The 18,960-nt window shown below is 43.5% G+C and overlaps 1 protein-coding gene across 1 annotated transcript in view; it reads right to left on the bottom strand.

Moving 5' to 3' along the window:
• The window catches only part of LOC126170151 (nitric oxide synthase, salivary gland), a 718,067-nt gene that overhangs the window by 107,148 nt on the left and 591,959 nt on the right, over positions 1–18,960 (bottom strand). Inside the window, exon 12 of the mRNA XM_049920700.1 lies at positions 15,552–15,656. Coding sequence (XP_049776657.1) covers positions 15,552–15,656 — 105 coding nt within the window. The remainder of the gene's footprint in view (positions 1–15,551; positions 15,657–18,960) is intronic.

The raw sequence follows: 18,960 nt of genomic DNA, 5'->3' as shown, positions 1-18,960 counted from the left end.
CTTACATTATTCATAAGCCATCGGAGTTCAGATACAGCGGACGTGAAGCTGCGGCCAGTGGCGACTAAGTACTGCTTCCTGGAGGATATAATCGTCTTAGTCTCCCAGTTACATGCAGGACTCGCTCCTAAAATTAATGCATAAATAGCGGTTTGAAAGCGACAATCTCTGGATTACGTATCCACCACAGTGCTTTGGGCGTAGCTGGGTTTGTACACTGGATATGGCGGGAAGGCTGAGGAACCGTAGTTACCTAGATATATTGGTTTAAAATCAACTAGATGTTGACGGAGGACAAAAAGCCGAGCTTTTGTCCTTACGCACTACGCGAATTCAAGGTGTCGGTTACAGCTTCTCATCTATGAAAATAGAGCATTGATTTCAACTACCGAATGAGTTGTTGCAAGTATTATACACTCCTGGAAATTGAAATAAGAACACCGTGAATTCATTGTCCCAGGAAGGGGAAACTTTATTGATACATTCCTGGGGTCAGATACATCACATGATCACACTGACAGAACCACAGGCACATAGACACAGGCAACAGAGCATGCACAATGTCGGCACTGGTACAGTGTATATCCACCTTTCGCAGCAATGCAGGCTGCTATTCTCCCATGGAGACGATCGTAGAGATGCTGGATGTTGTCCTGTGGAACGGCTTGCTATGCCATTTCCACATGGCGCCTCAGTTGGACCAGCGTTCGTGCTGGACGTGCAGACCGCGTGAGACGACGCTTCATCCAGTCCCAAACATGCTCAATGGGGGACAGATCCGGAGATCTTGCTGGCCAGGGTAGTTGACTTACACCTTCTAGAGCACGTTGGGTGGCACGGGATACATGCGGACGTGCATTGTCCTTTTGGAACAGCAAGTTCCCTTGCCGGTCTAGGAATGGTAGCACGATGGGTTCGATGACGGTTTGGATGTACCGTGCACTATTCAGTGTCCCCTCGACGATCACCAGTGGTGTACGGCCAGTGTAGGAGATCGCTCCCCACACCATGATGCCGGGTGTTGGACCTGTGTGCCTCGGTCGTATGCAGTCCTGATTGTGGCGCTCACCTGCACGGCGCCAAACACGCATACGACCATCATTGGCACCAGGGCAGAAGCGACTCTCATCGCTGAAGACGACACGTCTCCATTCGTCCCTCCATTCACGCCTGTCGCGACACCACTGGAGGCGGGCTGCACGATGTTGGGGCGTGAGCGGAAGACGGCCTAATGGTGTGCGGGACCGTAGCCCAGCTTCATGGAGACGGTTGCGAATGGTCCTCGCCGATACCCCAGGAGCAACAGTGTCCCTAATTTGCTGGGAAGTGGCGGTGCGGTCCCCTACGGCACTGCGTAGGATCCTACGGTCTTGGCGTGCATCCGTGCGTCGCTGCGGTCCGGTCCCAGGTCGACGGGCACGTGCACCTTCCGCCGACCACTGGTGACAACATCGATGTACTGTGGAGACCTCACGCCGCACGTGTTGAGCAATTCGGCGGTACGTCCACCCGGCCTCCCGCATGCCCACTATACGCCCTCGCTCAAAGTCCGTCAACTGCACATACGGTTCACGTCCACGCTGTCGCGGCATGCTACCAGTGTTAAAAACTGCGATGGAGCTCCGTATGCCACGGCAAACTGGCTGACACTGACGGCGGCGGTGCACAAATGCTGCGCAGCTAGCGCCATTCGACGGCCAACACCGCGGTTCCTGGTGTGTCCGCAGTGCCGTGCGTGTGATCATTGCTTGTACAGCCCTCTCGCAGTGTCCGGAGCAAGTATGGTGGGTCTGACACACCGGTGTCAATGTGTTCTTTTTTCCATTTCCAGGAGTGTATGTGTAGTAGTACAGTTGTAGAGTTAACGTAATTTCTCTGAAATTCTCACTATTAATGCGATGGTTATCGTTTTTCTCCATTTACTCACGTGAAAGGGTAACTAACAGTTTGAAACACTCTATTGACCTTTCATTTTACAAATTGAAGGTTTACATCTCTTCAGTGAATTCTTTTCTGTTGCAATTTGAGTCAGTTAAATCACAGGATCTATAGAAGCAGAAGACTAAATGCACATTTGGCAAGAAGAGCGTTTAGTTTTCTCACGATTGGTCAACAACACATATGAAATGTTTTATTATATTTTATAAGAAATTTGATTAGCAGTCAAAATGTACTCAGTCCCGGGTTGAAAGGCCGCCACCGCTTAAATTCTGATTAATAATCAACATTGGTGGCCGAAGGCTTACGGCATAAGAAGTGACCCTCATTCTGCCAAAGGCTTCGTCAAAGTGGGCGGCAAAGCGGACAGATATTCAGGGCACTCTTTAGGCTTTGCGGTGGGAAATTACCCCTAAAGGTGGAAGAATCGGCAATGATCAACGGCATGAGAACGCAGAAGGCGATGGAAACCACTGCATTAAAGGCACATAAATCGTATCCATAGGGCATGTGGCCTGTAGTTGAAAAGTGTCATGATTGGCAAAAGATTCCGGAATAGTCCCCCATTCGGATCTCCGGGAGGGGGCTGCCAAGTGGGAGGTGACCATGAGGAAAAGACTGAATAACCAACGAAAGGGTAACGTTCTATGAGTCGGGGCTTGGAATGTCAGAAGCTTGAACGTGGTGGGCAAATTAGAGAAACTGACAACGGAAATGCAATGGCTCAGTCTAGATATAGCAGGGGTCAGTGAAATGAAATGAAAAGAAGACAATGATTTCTGGTCAGATGAGTATAGGATAATATGAACAGCAGCAGGAATTGGTACAACGGGAGTAGGATTCGTTATGAATAGGAAGGTAAGGCATAGAGGTGTTACTGTCAACAGTTCAGTGATAGGGTGGTGGTTATCAGAATTGACAACAAACCAAAACCGACGACGATAGTTAAGGTATACATGCCGACGTCTTAAGCTGAAGATGAAGAGAGAGAGAGAGCATATGACGATATTGAAAGGGTAACGCCGTACGTAAAGGGAGACGGAAATCTAATAGTCACGGGAGACTGGAATGCAGTTGTAGGGGAAGGAATTGAGGAAAAGGTTACAGAAGAATATGGAAGTGGGACAAGGAATGAGTGAGCAGAAAGATTAATTGAGTTCTGTAATAAATTTCAGCTAGTGATAGCGAATATTCTGTTCAAGAATCACAAGAGGAAGAGGTATACTTGCAAAACGCAAGGTGATACAGGAAGATTTCAGTAAGATTACATCACAGCCGGACAGAGATTCCGAAATCAGGTACTGGATTGTAAGGCGTACCCAGGAGCAGACACAGACTCAGATCACAATGTAGCAGTGATGGAGAGTAGGCTGAGGTTTAAGAGATTAGTCAGGAAGAAGCAATACGCAAAGAAGTGGGATACGGATGTACTAAGGAATGATGAGAGACTCTCGAAGTTCCTTAAGGCTATAGATGCAGCAATAAGGCATAGCTCAGTAGGCAGTATTGTTGAAGAGGAATGGACATATCTAAAAAGGGAAGTCACTCACTTCGTCTTCAGGCCACGACTGGCCTAGCAGGACCATCCGACCGCCGTGTCATCCTTGGTGGAGGATGCAGATAGGAGGGCGTGGGGTCAGCACACCGCTCTCCCGGTCGTAAGATGGTATTCTTGACCGAAGCCGCTACTATTCGGTAGCGTAGCTCCGCAATTGGCATCACGAGGCTGAGTGCACCCAGAAAAATGGCAACAGCGCATGGCGGCCTGGATGGTCACCCATCCAAGTGTCGACCACACCCGACAGCGCTTAACTTCGATGATCTCATGGGAACCGGTGTATCCACTGCGCCAAGGTCGTTGCCAAAAACGGAAGTGACTGAAGTTGTAAAGAAAAACGTAGGTACAAAGAAGGTAACGGCAGAGAAATCATGGGTAACAGGAGAAGAAATACAAGTCGCTGAGGAATGAAATAAATAGGAAGTGCTGGGAAGCTAATACGAAATGGCTGCATGAAAAATGTGAAGAAATCGAAAAAGATATGATTGTCGGAAGGACTGACTCAGCATATCAGAGAGCAAAACAACATTCGGTGAAGTTAAAAGCAAGGGTGGTAAGATTAAGACTGCAAAAGGAATTTCGCTGTTAAATGCAGAGGAGAAACCGGATAGGTGAAAAGAGCACATTGGAGACCTCTGTGAGAGGGTAGATTTGTCTGATGTGATAGAAGAAGAAAGAGGAGTCGATTTAAAGGTGACAGGGGATCCAGTATAAAATCAGAATTTAAGAGGGCTTTGGAGGACTTAAAATCAAATAAGGCACAAGAGGTAGGTAACATTCCATTTGCATCCCTAAAATCATTGGGGCAAGTGGCAACAAAACGACTATTCACGTTGTAATGTAGATTGTATGAGTCTGGCGACATAACATATGACTTTCAGAAAAATATTGTCACACTATTATGAAGACTGCAAGAGCTGGCAATTGCGGGAACTATCGCACAATTTGGAGAAAAGAGAACAACTTGTATGAATATCAAGAGCTCAGATGGAAACCCAGTTCTAACCAAAGAAGGGAAAGCAGAAAGGTGGAAGGAGTATATAGAGGGTCTATACAAGGGCGATGTACTTGACGACAATATTAGGGAAATGGAAGAGGATGTAGATGAAGATGAAATGGCTGATATGATACTGCGTGAAGAGTTTGACAGAGCACTGAAAGACCTAAGTCGAAACAAGGCCCCCGGAGTAGACAACATTCCATTAAAACTACTGATAGCCTTGGGAGAGCCAGTCCTGACAAAACTCTACCATCTGGTGAGCAAGATGTATGAGACAGGCGAAATACCCTCAGACTTCAAGAAGAATATAATAATTCCAATCCCAAAGAAAGCAGGTGTTGACAGATGCGAAAATTACCGAACTATCAGTTTAATAAGTCACAGCTGCAAAATACTAACACGAATTCTTTACATATGTATGGAAAAACTGGTAGAAGCCGACCTCGGGGAAGATCAGTTTGGATTCCGTAGAAATATTGCAACACGTGAGACAATACTGACCTTACGAGCCGGCCGCGGTGGTCTAGCGGTTCTGGCGCTGCAGTCCGGAACCGCGGGACTGCTACGGTCGCAGGTTAGAATCCTGCCTCGGGCATGGGTGTGTGTGATGTCTCTAGGTTAGTTAGGTTTAAGTAGTTCTAAGTTCTAGGGGACTTATGACCTAAGATGTTGAGTCCCATAGTGCTCAGAGCCATTTGAACCATTTTTTTTTTGACCTTACGACTTATCTTAGAAGAAAGATTAAGGAAAGGCAAACCTACGTTTCTAGCATTTGTAGACTTAGAGAAAGCTTTTGACAATGTTGGCTGGAATACTCTCTTTCAAATTCTAAAGGTGGCAATGGTAAAATACAGGGAGCGAAAGGCTATTTACAATTTGTACAGAAACCAAATGGCAGTTATAGGAGTCGAGGCCGCATGAAAGGGAAGCAGTGGTTGGGAAGGGAGTGAGACAGGATTGTAGCCTCTCCCTGATGTTATTCAATCTGTATATTGAGCAAGCAGTAAAGGAAACAAAAGATAAATTCGGAGTAGGTATTAAAATCCATGGAGAAGAAATAAAAACTTTGAGGTTCGCCGATGACATTGTAATTCTGTCAGAGACAGCAAAGGACTTGGAAGAGCAGTTGAGCGGAATGGACAGTGTCTTGAAAGGAGGATATAAGATGAACATCAACAAAAGCAAAACGAGGATAATGGAATGTAGTCGAATTAAGTCGGGTGATGCTGAGGGAATTAGATTAGGAAATGAGACACTTAAAGTAGTAAAGGAGTTTTGCTATTTGGGGAGCAAAATAACTGATGATGGTCGAAGTAGAGAAGATATAAAATGTAGACTGGCAATGGCATGGAAAGCGTTTCTGAAGAAGAGAAATTTGTTAACATCGAGTATAGATTTAAGTGTCAGGAAGTCGTTTCTGAAAGTATTCGTATGGAGTGTAGCCATGTATGGAAGTGGAACATGGACGATAAATAGTTTGGACAGGAAGAGAATAGAAGCTTTCGAAATGTGGTGCTACAGAAGAATGCTGAAGATTAGATGGGTAGATCACATAACTAATGAGGAGGTATTGAATAGAATTGGGGAGAAGAGGAGTTTGTGGCACAACTTGACGAGAAGAAGGGACCGGTTGGTAGGACATGTTCTGAGGCATCAAGGGATCACAAATTTAGTATTGGAGGGTAACGTAGATGGTAAAAATCGTAGAGGGAGACCAAGAGATGAATACACTAAGCAGATTCAGAAGGATGTAGGTTGCAGTAAGTACTGGGAGATGAAGAAAGTTGCACAGGGTAGGGTAGCATGGAGAGCTGCATCAAATCAGTCTCAGGACTGAAGACCACAACAACAACAATCGCACAATCAGCTTAACAGCTCATGCATCCAAGTTGCTTACAAGAATAATATACAGAAGAATGGAAAAGAAAACTGAAGATGTTTTAAATGACGATCAGTTTGGCTTTAATAAAGGTAAAGGCACCAGAGAGGCAATTCTGACGTTGAGGTTGTTAATAGAAGCAATACTGAAGATAAATCAAGACACGTTCATAGAATTTGTCGACTTGGAAAAAGCGCTCGACAATGTAAAATGGTGCAAGATGTTCGAAATTCTGAGGAAAACCGGGGTAAGCTATAGGGAGAGACAGAATATGTGCAAGAGCCAAGAGGGAATAATAAGAGTGGACAACCAAGAACGAAGTGCTCTGATTAGAAAGGGTGTAAGACAGGGACGTAGTCTTTGCCCCTAGTGTTCAATTTATATATCCAACAAGCAACGATGGAACTCAAAGAAAGTTCAGGAGTGGAATAGGAGTTCAAGGTGAAAGGATATCGGGGATACGATTCACTGATGGCATTTCTATTCTGACAAGGAGACGGCACGACCGTGGGGGAGGGGATTTGTCCGAAATTTTGTGTGGTGAAAGAGGACCCCTAATACCTCACGTGGTTAATATATTAGGCCGCACTACCCGGAAAATCTCGTGAAAAATCGATCCAAAGTTTCTTAGGTGCCTTGTGAGTATACAATGTTAGTGCATTGCCGAGCCGCCGTCTGACCTAGATGGTTAGGGCTCGGTCTTCTATGCCAGATGTCTCGGGTTCGATCCCTCGTCCGGCACTTTTTTCCTTATGTTTCATTTTCGTTTGTTATTCCACCAATTATTCAGAAAGTTTCCCAAACCTACATTATCTTTGACAAATTAGTTACATTATTGAATAAAAATTATTTTCTTTTTGTCGAACAACACAATTCATGGCGGTGGGTTTTCCATTTTTCATTGTAAAGTATATGAGGAGAAACATTGGGATTTTAATCAGAATAAATTATTTTCCGTCAACAGCTTTTCATAATACACCACTGCATCCTTCAATCGTAATTTCGATAGATCACTATGAATGGATTCTTCAGGAATTTCTTCTCCTTTTCCAGACGAGCCAGCAACTTCTTCAGTCGACATGTTTTAACCTCGGATCGGAATAATACGTTGAAATTGGAAACAGGCACGTCTGTTCACGACGAAATCGAAAAACAAACTGCCGTTTACTTCTCACGGCCCGCGCACAGTCCTATGCGCAGATGACCGTTATAATCCCAAGGGGACACTTACAAAGCCCCATTAAACCTTAAAACCCCATAAAACGAAATAGAACAACGAGCACGATTATTTTTCAGTGAATGAAAAACTTTACGTTCTTGAGCTAAAATAATGTAGGTTTGAGAAACTTCTTGAATAATTGGTGGAATAACAAAAGAAAATGAAACAGAAGAAAAAGAAGTGCGGAGTAGGAATCGAACCCGAGACATCTGGCGTAAGGTTCCGAGCGATAACCATCTAGGCCAGACGACGGCTCGGCCCTGGACTAACATTGTATACAGGGTTATTACAAATGATTGAAGCGATTTCACAGCTCTACAATAACTTTATTATTTGAGATATTTTCACAATGCTTTGCACACACATACAAAAACTCAAAAAGTTTTTTTAGGCATTCACAAATGTTCGATATGTGCCCCTTTAGTGATTCGGCAGACATCAAGCCGATAATCAAGTTCCTCCCACACTCGGCGCAGCATGTCCCCATCAATGAGTTCGAAAGCATCGTTGATGCGAGCTCGCAGTTCTGGCACGTTTCTTGGTAGAGGAGGTTTAAACACTGAATCTTTCACATAACCCCACAGAAAGAAATCGCATGGGGTTAAGTCGGGAGAGCGTGGAGGCCATGACATGAATTGCTGATCATGATCTCCACCACGACCGATCCATCGGTTTTCCAATCTCCTGTTTAAGAAATGCCGAACATCATGATGGAAATGCGGTGGAGCACCATCCTGTTGAAAGATGAAGTCGGCGCTGTCGGTCTCCAGTTCTGGCATGAGCCAATTTTCCGCGGGCTACGCGTGAAACTTGCCCGCAAGCATTCAACCGTTTCTTCGCTCACTGCAGGCCGACCCGTTGATTTCCCCTTACAGGGGCATCCAGAAGCTTTAAACTGCGCATACCATCGCCGAATGGAGTTAGCAGTTGGTGGATCTTTGTTGAACTTCGTCCTGAAGTGTCGTTGCACTGTTATGACTGACTGATGTGAGTGCATTTCAAGCACGACATACGCTTTCTCGGCTCCTGTCGCCATTTTGTCTCACTGCGCTCTCGAGCGCTCTGGCGGCAGAAACCTGAAGTGCGGCTTCAGCCGAACAAAACTTTATGAGTTTTCCTACGTATCTGTAGTGTGTCGTGACCATATGTCAATGAATGGAGCTACAGTGAATTTATTAAATCGCTTCAATCATTTGTAATAGCCCTGTACTTGTAAGGCACCTAAGAAACTTTGGATCGATTTTTCCCGGGATTTTCCGGGTAGTGCGGGACCCCACGGTCGTGCCGTCTCCTTGTGAGTGAAAGTGAAGAAGAATTGTAGGGTCTCCCGGAACAAGATGCGTCCTCTGCGAGTGTCGCACGCGGCACGCGTCTCCATGCAAATGACTGGCGGTGCATCGACAAGCTGTGTGTCTCACGGACGTGACGGCGCTCCCGCTAGAGTAAATCGAAGAAAGATGAAAGGAATAGAAATGAAAATAGCGAGAAACTTAACATCAGTATTGATGGTCACAATGTAGATGAAGATAAGGAATTCTGCTGCCTAGGCAGCAGAATAACCAATGATGGACAGAGCAAGAAGGACATCAAAAAGCAGACTACCACTGGAGAAAAGGGCATTCCTGGGCAAGAGAAATCTCCTATTATCAAACATAGGCCTTAATTTGAGGAAGAAATTTCTGAGGATGTATGTTTTGAGCACAGCGTTGAATAGTAGTGAATCATGCACCGTGGAAAAACCGGAACAGAAGGTAATCGAAACATCTGAGATGTTGATGCTACAGTCAAATGTTGAAATTCAGGTGGACTTATAAGGTAAGCAATGAGAAGGTTCTGCGCAGAATCGAAGAGGCAAGGAATATGTGATAAACACTGACATCGAGAAGGGAGAGGATGATAGGACGTGTGTTAAGACACGAGGGAATGACTTCCATGGTACTAGAGGCAGCTGTAAATGGCAAAAACTGTAGAGGACGACAGAGATTGGAATACATCCAACAAATAATTGAGGACGTAGGTTAGAAGTTCTACTCTGTCAAGGGAACCCCCCCCCCCCTCAGATTTAGTTATAAGTTGGCACAGTGGATAGGCCTAGAAAAACTGAATACAGATCACTCGAGAAAACAGGAAGAAGTTGTGTGGAATTATGAAAAAAATAAGCAAAATATACAAACTGAGTAGTTCATGCTAAGGCAGGCAACATCAAGGATAGCGTGAGCTGAGGAGCGCCGTGGTCCCGTGGTTAGCGTGAGCAGCTGCGGAATGGGAGGTCTTTGGTTCAACTCTTCCCTCGAGTGAAAAGTTTAATTTTTTATTTTCAGACAGTTATTTTGCGAAGCTGCACAGGTACACAGAGCAGTATTGTTTATGTGATCATGTGTCAATTATCAAAGTTCAGGCACTCACACATAATCAACTTCGCTCTCCAAAATTCCAGGACATGTTCTGATTTGCTTGGACATATGCAGGATTTGACGGTCTACACACGGAAAAATTTGAAAACGTTAAAAACATATGTTTTGACAGAGCACAGGGAAAACTGTGCGACTGTGAAACTGTTGCATTCATTTCTTGCAGTTTATGTGACAAACTCTTATGTTTTCATCACTTTTTGGGAGTGATTATCACATCCACAAGAGAACCTAAATCGGCCAAGGCAGAAGATCCTTTTTACCCATTCGCCAAGTGTACAAGTTAGGAGCGTCGACAACATATTCCTGCCATGTGACGCACATGCCGTCACCAGTGTCGTATAGAATATATCACACGTGTTTTCCTGTGGAGGAATCGGTTGACCTATGACCTTGCGATCAAACGTTTTCGGTTCCCATTGGAGAGGTACGTCCTTTCGTCTACTAATCGCACGGTTTTGCGGTGCGGTCGCAAAACACAGACTCTAAACTTGTTACAGTGAACAGAGACGTCAATGAACGAACGGACAGATCATAACTTTGCGAAAATAGAGAAAGTAAGCTTTTCACTCGAGGGAAGACTTGAACCAAGGACCTGTCATTCCGCAGCTGCTCACGCTAACCACGGGACCACGGCGCTCCTCAACTCACATTGTCCTTTATGTTGCGTATCTTGCTCATGGACTACTCAGTTTGTATATTTTGCTTATTTTCTCATAGTTCCACACAACTTCTTCCTGTTTTCTCGATTGACCTGTGTTCAGTTTTTCAAGGCCTATCCACTGTGCCAACTTATAACTAAATCTGAGGGGGGTGCGATGGGGAGGTTCCCTTGTGAAAAGAAGAGATTGGGACAGAAGATGAATTCCTGGTGGTTCGCATCAGATCAGTCAAAAGACTGATGAGAAAAAAAATTCTGCCCACGAGATTCGCTTTTTATCGTTAATGAGCGTTTATTCATGATGTTTGAAAATTCGTTACAGATACTGAACCAAAATCGAAATAAGAAGAACGTTAGAAAATGTTGGGTAAAGGGAAAACTCCTGTAGTGGTTGAGATATTATCATTGCACTGTTTCAAAATCTTTGTCATTCTCCGAGTTTTGGATCTAAGGACGAACCTACATTCTATCAAAAGATGTGTTCACAAATTATTTTGGTATTATTAAAACAACTTTACCTGTAGAACGAAACATTACTTATTTTGACATATATTTTGTTGGAACAAACCCTGCACAAGATTTCACCACTGTAGTAAAGTAACTTTTACTGAAAGTACGACAGTTACCATACAGATACAGAAGTCGAAGCGTTTCCCATTTGTGGTAGTCTCACACTTTTTAGGCCGAAGAAAGACTTACTCACATAAAAAAGCAACGCCGTAAAGATGTCAATTAGCAAGGCTAGCACCTGAATGTTAGACGATCTTTGTTTAGGCAAATGTTCAGTAGGGTGTGCCATCGCCCGGCAAGACCCAAAGCAGGAGCACTATTTAACAGTAGGGATGGGCGATGTTCAACGTCACTATTAACTTTTGTATTTTTTCCACATCTAAACTGGCAGGAACAGGAGAGCTCACCTGCTCCTAATCCGGGAAATGGACAAATTCAATTTACAAAACATATTTTGAAACATTTTAAAATCATATGTTGCTGATAAAAAGTTTAGTCCGATATTGGATTCCTGGTGAGGACCAAAACAATATCGTCATTTGTGATACCATGTTTATAGATAATGAGGGTCAATCGATTAGCAGTAGAAGTAATACCGTGAAACTGCACACCATGTGAAGTTTATTTTTATCGCCAAATTAAAAGAATTATTTTCAGGCTTCAAAATTGCAGTCTGCTTCTGGATACCTAGCGGGAATTGCAGAACTGCGTGGATGAAGTATCAACTCAAGGCATAATTTATGATCAACCTTCGACACCGATTTTTGAGGCAGTATTATCGTATGCGATGTATCCATAAAAATTTCCAGAAAGAGAGATATTTTTAAATGTAAACCAAGTCTGTTTTTCACCGAAACTTCTGAAGGAACGATGTAACTGCGGGAAGACTGCATTCATTAGACGTTCTTGGTGCCACGAGTGTATTTACCTAGAATGTTTATACGACAGTATCGAAAGAAATTGAGGAGATGTAACAGGCTGAGTGAAAGAGGCACTATAAAGCGACCAGGATTAAACTTTTTATTCTTCAGTAATCCAATCCGATAGAGAAATTTGTTACTATCCATTACTGATTTACTCATCTTATTAACCGTCCTATTCCTACCATTTTCAAACCGAAAATTAATACAAATGTCAAAAAGCTTCAGAATGCATCGGGGAATTGAACACAGATCCCCTGTTCCGCAGCCATATGTCTCAATCATTACGCTGGTTGCACTTCCATTGAACAGTCTTTAAACTTGTACGTACATAAGCGGTTATGCAAAAGATTGCTTCCTCGATTTCTAGGAAAATATGCAATCCGGCTCCCATATACGACGATGATAAATGATCATTTTCAGTAAGCTATCGATCCCGTTATATCTGAGTCGACTGAGAGTTACAGTATTTAGTGGTGCTTTTCCCCCAAAAGGGGGAGGAGTATGAGCCAAGATGTGTACACGCCAACATGTCAAATATGCGCCGAACCGGACGGGATACCAATTCGATTCTACACAGAGTATGCGAAAGAACTTGCCCCCCTTCTAACAGCCGTGTACCGCAAGTCTCTAGAGGAACAGAAGGTTCCAAATGATTGGAAAAGAGCACAGGTAGTCCCAGTCTTCAAGAAGGGTCGTCGAGCAGATGCGCAAAACTATAGACCTATCTCTCTGACGTCGATCTGTTGTAGAATTTTAGAACATGTCTTTTGCTCGAGTATCATGTCGTTTTTGGAAACTCAGAATCTACTATGTAGGAATCAACATGGATTCCGGAAACAGCGATCGTGTGAAACCCAACTCGCATTATTTGTTCATGAAACCCAGAAAATATTAGATACAGGCTCCCAGGTAGATGCCATTTTCCTTGACTTCCGGAAGGCGTTCGATACAGTTCCGCACTGTCGTCTGATAAACAAAGTAAGAGCCTACGGAATATCAGACCAGCTGTGTGGCTGGATTGAAGAGTTTTTAGCAAACAGAACACAGCATGTTGTTCTCAATGGAGAGACATCTACAGACGTTAAAGTAACCTCTGGCGTGCCACAGGGGAGTGTTATGGGACCATTGCTTTTCACAATATATATAAATGACCTAGTAGATAGTGTCGGAAGTTCCATGCGGCTTTTCGCGGATGATGCTGTAGTATACAGAGAAGTTGCAGCATTAGAAAATTGTAGCGAAATGCAGGAAGATCTGCAGCGGATAGGCACTTGGTGCAGGGAGTGGCAACTGACCCTTAACATAGACAAATGTAATGTATTGCGAATACATAGAAAGAAGGATCCTTTATTGTATGATTATATGATAGCGGAACAAACACTGGTAGCAGTTACTTCTGTAAAATATCTGGGAGTATGCGTGCGGAACGATTTGAAGTGGAATGATCATATAAAATTAATAGTTGGTAAGGCGGGTACCAGGTTGAGATTCATTGGGAGAGTCCTTAGAAAATGTAGTCCATCAACAAAGGAGGTGGCTTACAAAACACTCGTTCGACCTGTACTTGAGTATTGCTCATCAGTGTGGGATCCGTACCAGATCGGGTTGACGGAGGAGATAGAGAAGATCCAAAGAAGAGCGGCGCGTTTCGTCACAGGGTTATTTGGTAACCGTGATAGCGTTACGGAGATGTTTAACAAACTCAAGTGGCAGACTCTGCAAGAGAGGCGCTCTGCATCGCGGTGTAGCTTGCTCGCCAGGTTTCGAGAGGGTGCGTTTCTGGATGAGGTATCGAATATATTGCTTCCCCCTACTTATACCTCCCGAGGAGATCACGAATGTAAAATTAGAGAGATTAGAGCGCGCACAGAGGCTTTCAGACAGTCGTTCTTCCCGCGAACCATACGCGACTGGAACAGGAAAGGGAGATGATGACAGTGGCACGTAAAGTGCCCTCCGCCACACACCGTTGGGTGGCTTGCGGAGTATAAATGTAGATGTAGATGTAGATGTAGATGGTCGTGTCTGAGACCATCCCCGTGTCAGTAAAAGCGCTATCTGCGCTGGATCTTACATTTAAGATACAGCTTTTGTAAAACAACATTTTATTTGGAACTAGAAAGAAACCATCGTCGTTTTCCGTTGTATGTGTGTATGTGAGTGTGTGTGTGTGTGTGTGTGTGTGTGTGTGTGTGTGTGTGTGTGTGTGTGCGTGTGTGTGCGTCTGTGTGGGTGCGTGTGACAGAGAGAGAGAGAGAGAGAGAGAGAGAGAGAGAGAGGGAGGTCTTCACGTTTTCTTTACTTTATACAGAAACGTGAGTCGTCGATATTTTAGAGGTAATCCATTTCAAAACATCAAATCAACGTGTTTTAGCAGCTCCCTGCAAATTTTGATATGTAGATGTGTGGCGCTAGCTCTATGACTAAACAATATACACGGGCTGCCTAGGAAAGTACTGTTGCACATGCTTCAAAGACCACCGGGGATATCTTCCAACACTGCAGCTCTTCATGAAGAAAAGGCTGCCATAGCCCACCTATTCGGAAAAGCTTCTGAAGAATGGAAACTGTCATTAAGAGTTATCCAGAGGGTTTAATATTTCAAGTAAATAAACGGATAACTTTGATTAGATAGAGAAACGACACAACAAGTCGGTCTACATACTGTAAGTAGGCTGTTTAGGTTTTTATGTTGGTAACGCCACGTAGCGCTCTGTATGAAAATCACTGACTGTGCTGTTTGCAATCTGTGGCTGCTTTGCATTGTTGGAATATTTGCTATTGTAGTGTTGGACAGTTGGATGTGAACAGCGCGTAGCGTTGTGCAGTTGGAGGTGAGCCGCCAGCAGTGGTGGTTGTGGGGAGAGAGATGGCAGAGTTTTGAGAGCGGACAGTCTGGATGTGTGTCCATCAGAAAAAAGGAAATTTGTGAAGATGGATGACTTTTGAACATTATTAAGGTAAATACATTTTTTGTTCTCTATCAAAATCTTTCATCTGCTAACTATGCCTATCAGTAGTTAGTGCCTTTGGTAGTTAGAATCTTTTATTTAGCTGGCAGTATTGGCGCTCGCTGTATTGCAGAAGTTCGATTAACGAAGATTTTTATGAGGTAAATGATTCATGAAAGATATAGGTTACTGTTAGTCGGGGCCATTCTTTTGTAGGGATTATTGAAAGTCAGATTGCGTTGCGCTAAAAATATTGTGTCTCAGTTTAGTGATGATCAGAATAAGTAAAGAGAGAACTGTCTGAGTACGCTGAGTTTTGCTCAGCTGTTTGAAAATCAAATAACGTAAGAGGTTTTCCAGCACAGTGACTTATAAATTTTTCTAAGGGGATGTTACAATATGAATTAGTACTATGTAAGAATTGAGCATCGTTGGTGTATTGAGAAGCTGTTGGCAGCTATCTGCAGTGCTGGTAACAGTCAGAAGCAGTAGCAGGCTCACCTCTCCGTTCTCGGGCGGGTCGCCGTTGCCGAAAGTCGAGGTGACCACCAGCAGCAGCGCCTCGTGCTCGATGCTGCTCATGTCGTAGTCGGCCATGCAGTAAACCTGGAACACACGGAACCACCACAGTGAGATCGGCAGTCGTCAACCGAGACACACAATTACAGTATTTGACGAAAAGCAAGCTGACGCCTATTAGTGGACATAATACGATATGTGTCCACTCTTCCCCTTTATGATGCTTTGAACTCTGCTGGGTAGACTTTTAACGAGGTGTTTGAATTTTTTGGCAGCCCATTCTTCTTCGAGAATCGAAACCAGAGAAGTTAGTAATGTTGGAATGCGGGATCTAGAGTGAAGTCGACGTTCTCAGTCTGTAATGCTATTGTATATTTTTAAAAATTTTTTGTTCCATAATAATTTTGAAAAATTAAGCAAATACTATAACGAGAGTAAGCTTTTGTTTAGTGTAGTTTATCTGTTTAAAATAACCTCTTTGACGTAGGTAGAATAAATGTATTAAAACATATTTTGTAAATAATTAAGCAATATTTATTTATCTCAGTTTTGTATGTATATGCTGTCATGCAATTGTAGATGGTTCATACTTAGTTTTTTTTGTAAGCAGAAGTGTAAATTGAAAAGGTGTAGGGATCATAGGTAGAACGGAACTCCGTTCTGTGGTGGAATGGAAAAAAGGTGGTGGGGCGCGCGAGTGAGAATTGGCGCGCAAGTGGCATAAATAGTCGTGGTGAACACGCATTGCATTGGTCAAGCACTAGAGGCCCCGAATTTACCTGCAAGACTGGGTTTTGGCCTCGGACGTGTTCTACATATTTGCGCAGTACAACAATAAAGAAATTTGCAATTCTATCGTCGCCACCAAGAGGAAGACAGAGCTATGTACATCAAGAGCCGTACCTGCGCAGTGTTACTAAGCAGCACCGCCTCACGCCACCTTCGACATCAGTAACAGGCAAAGTACTTTATTTAGAAGTGTATCACAGTATGAACCATCCATCTTCAATCAGTGGAATATAAGTGTTAAATGTACCTTTGTGTTTAGCCGTGATTTTCCTACGTCACTTACCTCAGTAGGGTCCTTACCTAAACGAATTTATTCCGAGTATCCTGATGTTTATTGAAGCTTGAATAATAGTAAATTACTGGCAGTAGTACTGTTTTGGTAGTAAATTTTGAAAATCATTATTAAATACTAAAGTTTGCACGTATCAGTTTAAGGACCATCGCTTTGCGTGACCATGAGCATAAGTTTTCAATAGTATTTCTGAAGGTAAAGTAACATAATTGTTTAACTGCAACAATCTTAACAGTAATTGTTCGTGTTGCTTCTCCATGTCAAAGGAGGCCAGACAAATATTGGTGTTAGTAAAACGTTAACAGATAACTGTCCTAAAGAAATGAAATTTACTCGTGTTAAATAATAGTTTTGGTCATATGAATGAAAGCTATAAGTTTAATATTTTTTTTTGTATCCTTGGTGAAACATATGTGTGTCTTCTTTAAATAATGACTGAAGTATAGTGATAAATTCCATAAGTAACAGAAAGTGGGATTAATAGTACTTACTGGCAAGTGACCGTAGTAAGTGAAAGTAGTTATTTATTCAGTGACGAAAATTGATTTCATATTTTTGTGTAGACACTGTGCCCGATTTGGGCTGACGGCCGTTTTATTAAGCGAAACAGTTTATTGTTATAACAGGCTTTGTCTGATAAAAGGGTTCCAAAAGTAATTATTCTCACTGCTTTTCCCCCAAACTGTATGATTCGGAGAAAAATAGTTCGATACTTTACCATTGGGTTGAACACGGTTAAAATCTCTCTCCGAGAGTCGATGGTTTGGAGTGTCAGTGCTGCGTGAATCTGTGGTGGTGTTCCTGCCGCTACTTACTGCACAGTTCTGACATTCCGAATCGCGGATCTTCCGTCTTTACAGTGGTAGAACTTAAACGTTCTGATATTGTGTTGACGAGAACGCGAAAGTACCGTTGCAAGTTCAGAGATGTTCCTTTGGGTTCAGGTCGGAACTCTGAGCTAGCCAGTCCCTTTCTGGAAAGTTATTGTCCACAAACGATTCCTTGATTCCTTCACAAATGCTGCTTTACGACAGTATGACAGGATGCATTCTCTTGCTGATGCATACAATGATCGTGACACCCCCACTACATCCTCCACCCCCCGCCACCAGATCCGCATAGGCATGCGTATTAAGGCGGCACTTCCAGGACGGGGAGGTCCGCCAGCCCTCGTTCGAATCCGCCCGGCGGATTAAAGACGGAGGTCGGCGTGCCGGCCAGCCTGGATGTGGTTTTTACGCGGTTATCCACATGTGACTAAATGAATACTGGACTGGTTCCCCAGTTCCGCCTTATTTATACATTTCGTAAACATTTAAAATACTTTGAAACTTCGGGACACTTGAGACATGAATAACACCAAACGCAGACAGTTGTGATACACACTGTAAGCGTATTGTCATATCGCTAGCTCAGTTGTGGAGTATCTTTGCGGGCAGCGGCGTCTGTCGAGTCGAGCACCGGACACGGAAATGTTATGTTGTGTAGTGTGTAGCTCTGCATGTGAGAGGCTCAAAATGTTCAAATGTGTGTGAAATCTTATCGGACTTAACTGCTAAGGTCATCAGTCCCTAAGCTTACACACTACTGAACCTTAATTATCCTAAGGACAAACACACACACGCCCTTGCCCGAGGGAGGACTCGAACCTCCGCCGGGACCAGCCGCACAGTCCATTACTGCAGCGCCTTAGACCGATGTGAGAGGCATTGTTAGTATGGAAGTTGAAGTGTTGCTGCAAGTGCTATTATAGTGAAGTGATAAAATAGGTAAATGATTCGGAGGAAAATGCGTCAAGAAGTAATTTAAAAATGAGCAGTGTTGCTGATAACGTATTTGTGTATCCTCTCGTTGCGTGTCGTACCGTACTGTATCAATCATCCGCGCCGTGTTCGGTCTCCCAGAATGAACTACTGTGAATGAGTAATACTATTTACCACACAAAAGAGCATTTAAGTGCCATTGTCTCGTAGCGAGCGTGAGAACGTGCGCTTGATCATCGCGTTTCCGCAATTTCAACAATCAGCCGCGCCGCGACGGTTACGCGCACGCTCGTAGAAGTGAGAATTGAGAACTGAAAAATTAACTTTACGAACAGTGTTATATAATTACTAGTGTCAAGGAGGACTATTACCAGGTATCTGTATGTGTGACGAGCGTAAGAAATTTCGATCGATTATTCGGCTTCCGCATATCAACAATGACCCGCATCATGTCGGTTACGCGTACGCTCGTCTGAGTGATATTGTGGACAGATAATCATCAATATTGTTAATTGGCATAAACTTTTACGACTTAGAATGTAAACAG

This window comes from Schistocerca cancellata, chromosome 1 (assembly GCF_023864275.1).
Source record: "Schistocerca cancellata isolate TAMUIC-IGC-003103 chromosome 1, iqSchCanc2.1, whole genome shotgun sequence".
In the NCBI taxonomy this organism is placed as follows: Eukaryota; Metazoa; Arthropoda; class Insecta; order Orthoptera; family Acrididae; genus Schistocerca; species Schistocerca cancellata.
Note: the sequence above shows the minus strand (reverse complement) of the source record. Positions and strands in the feature narration are given on the sequence as shown.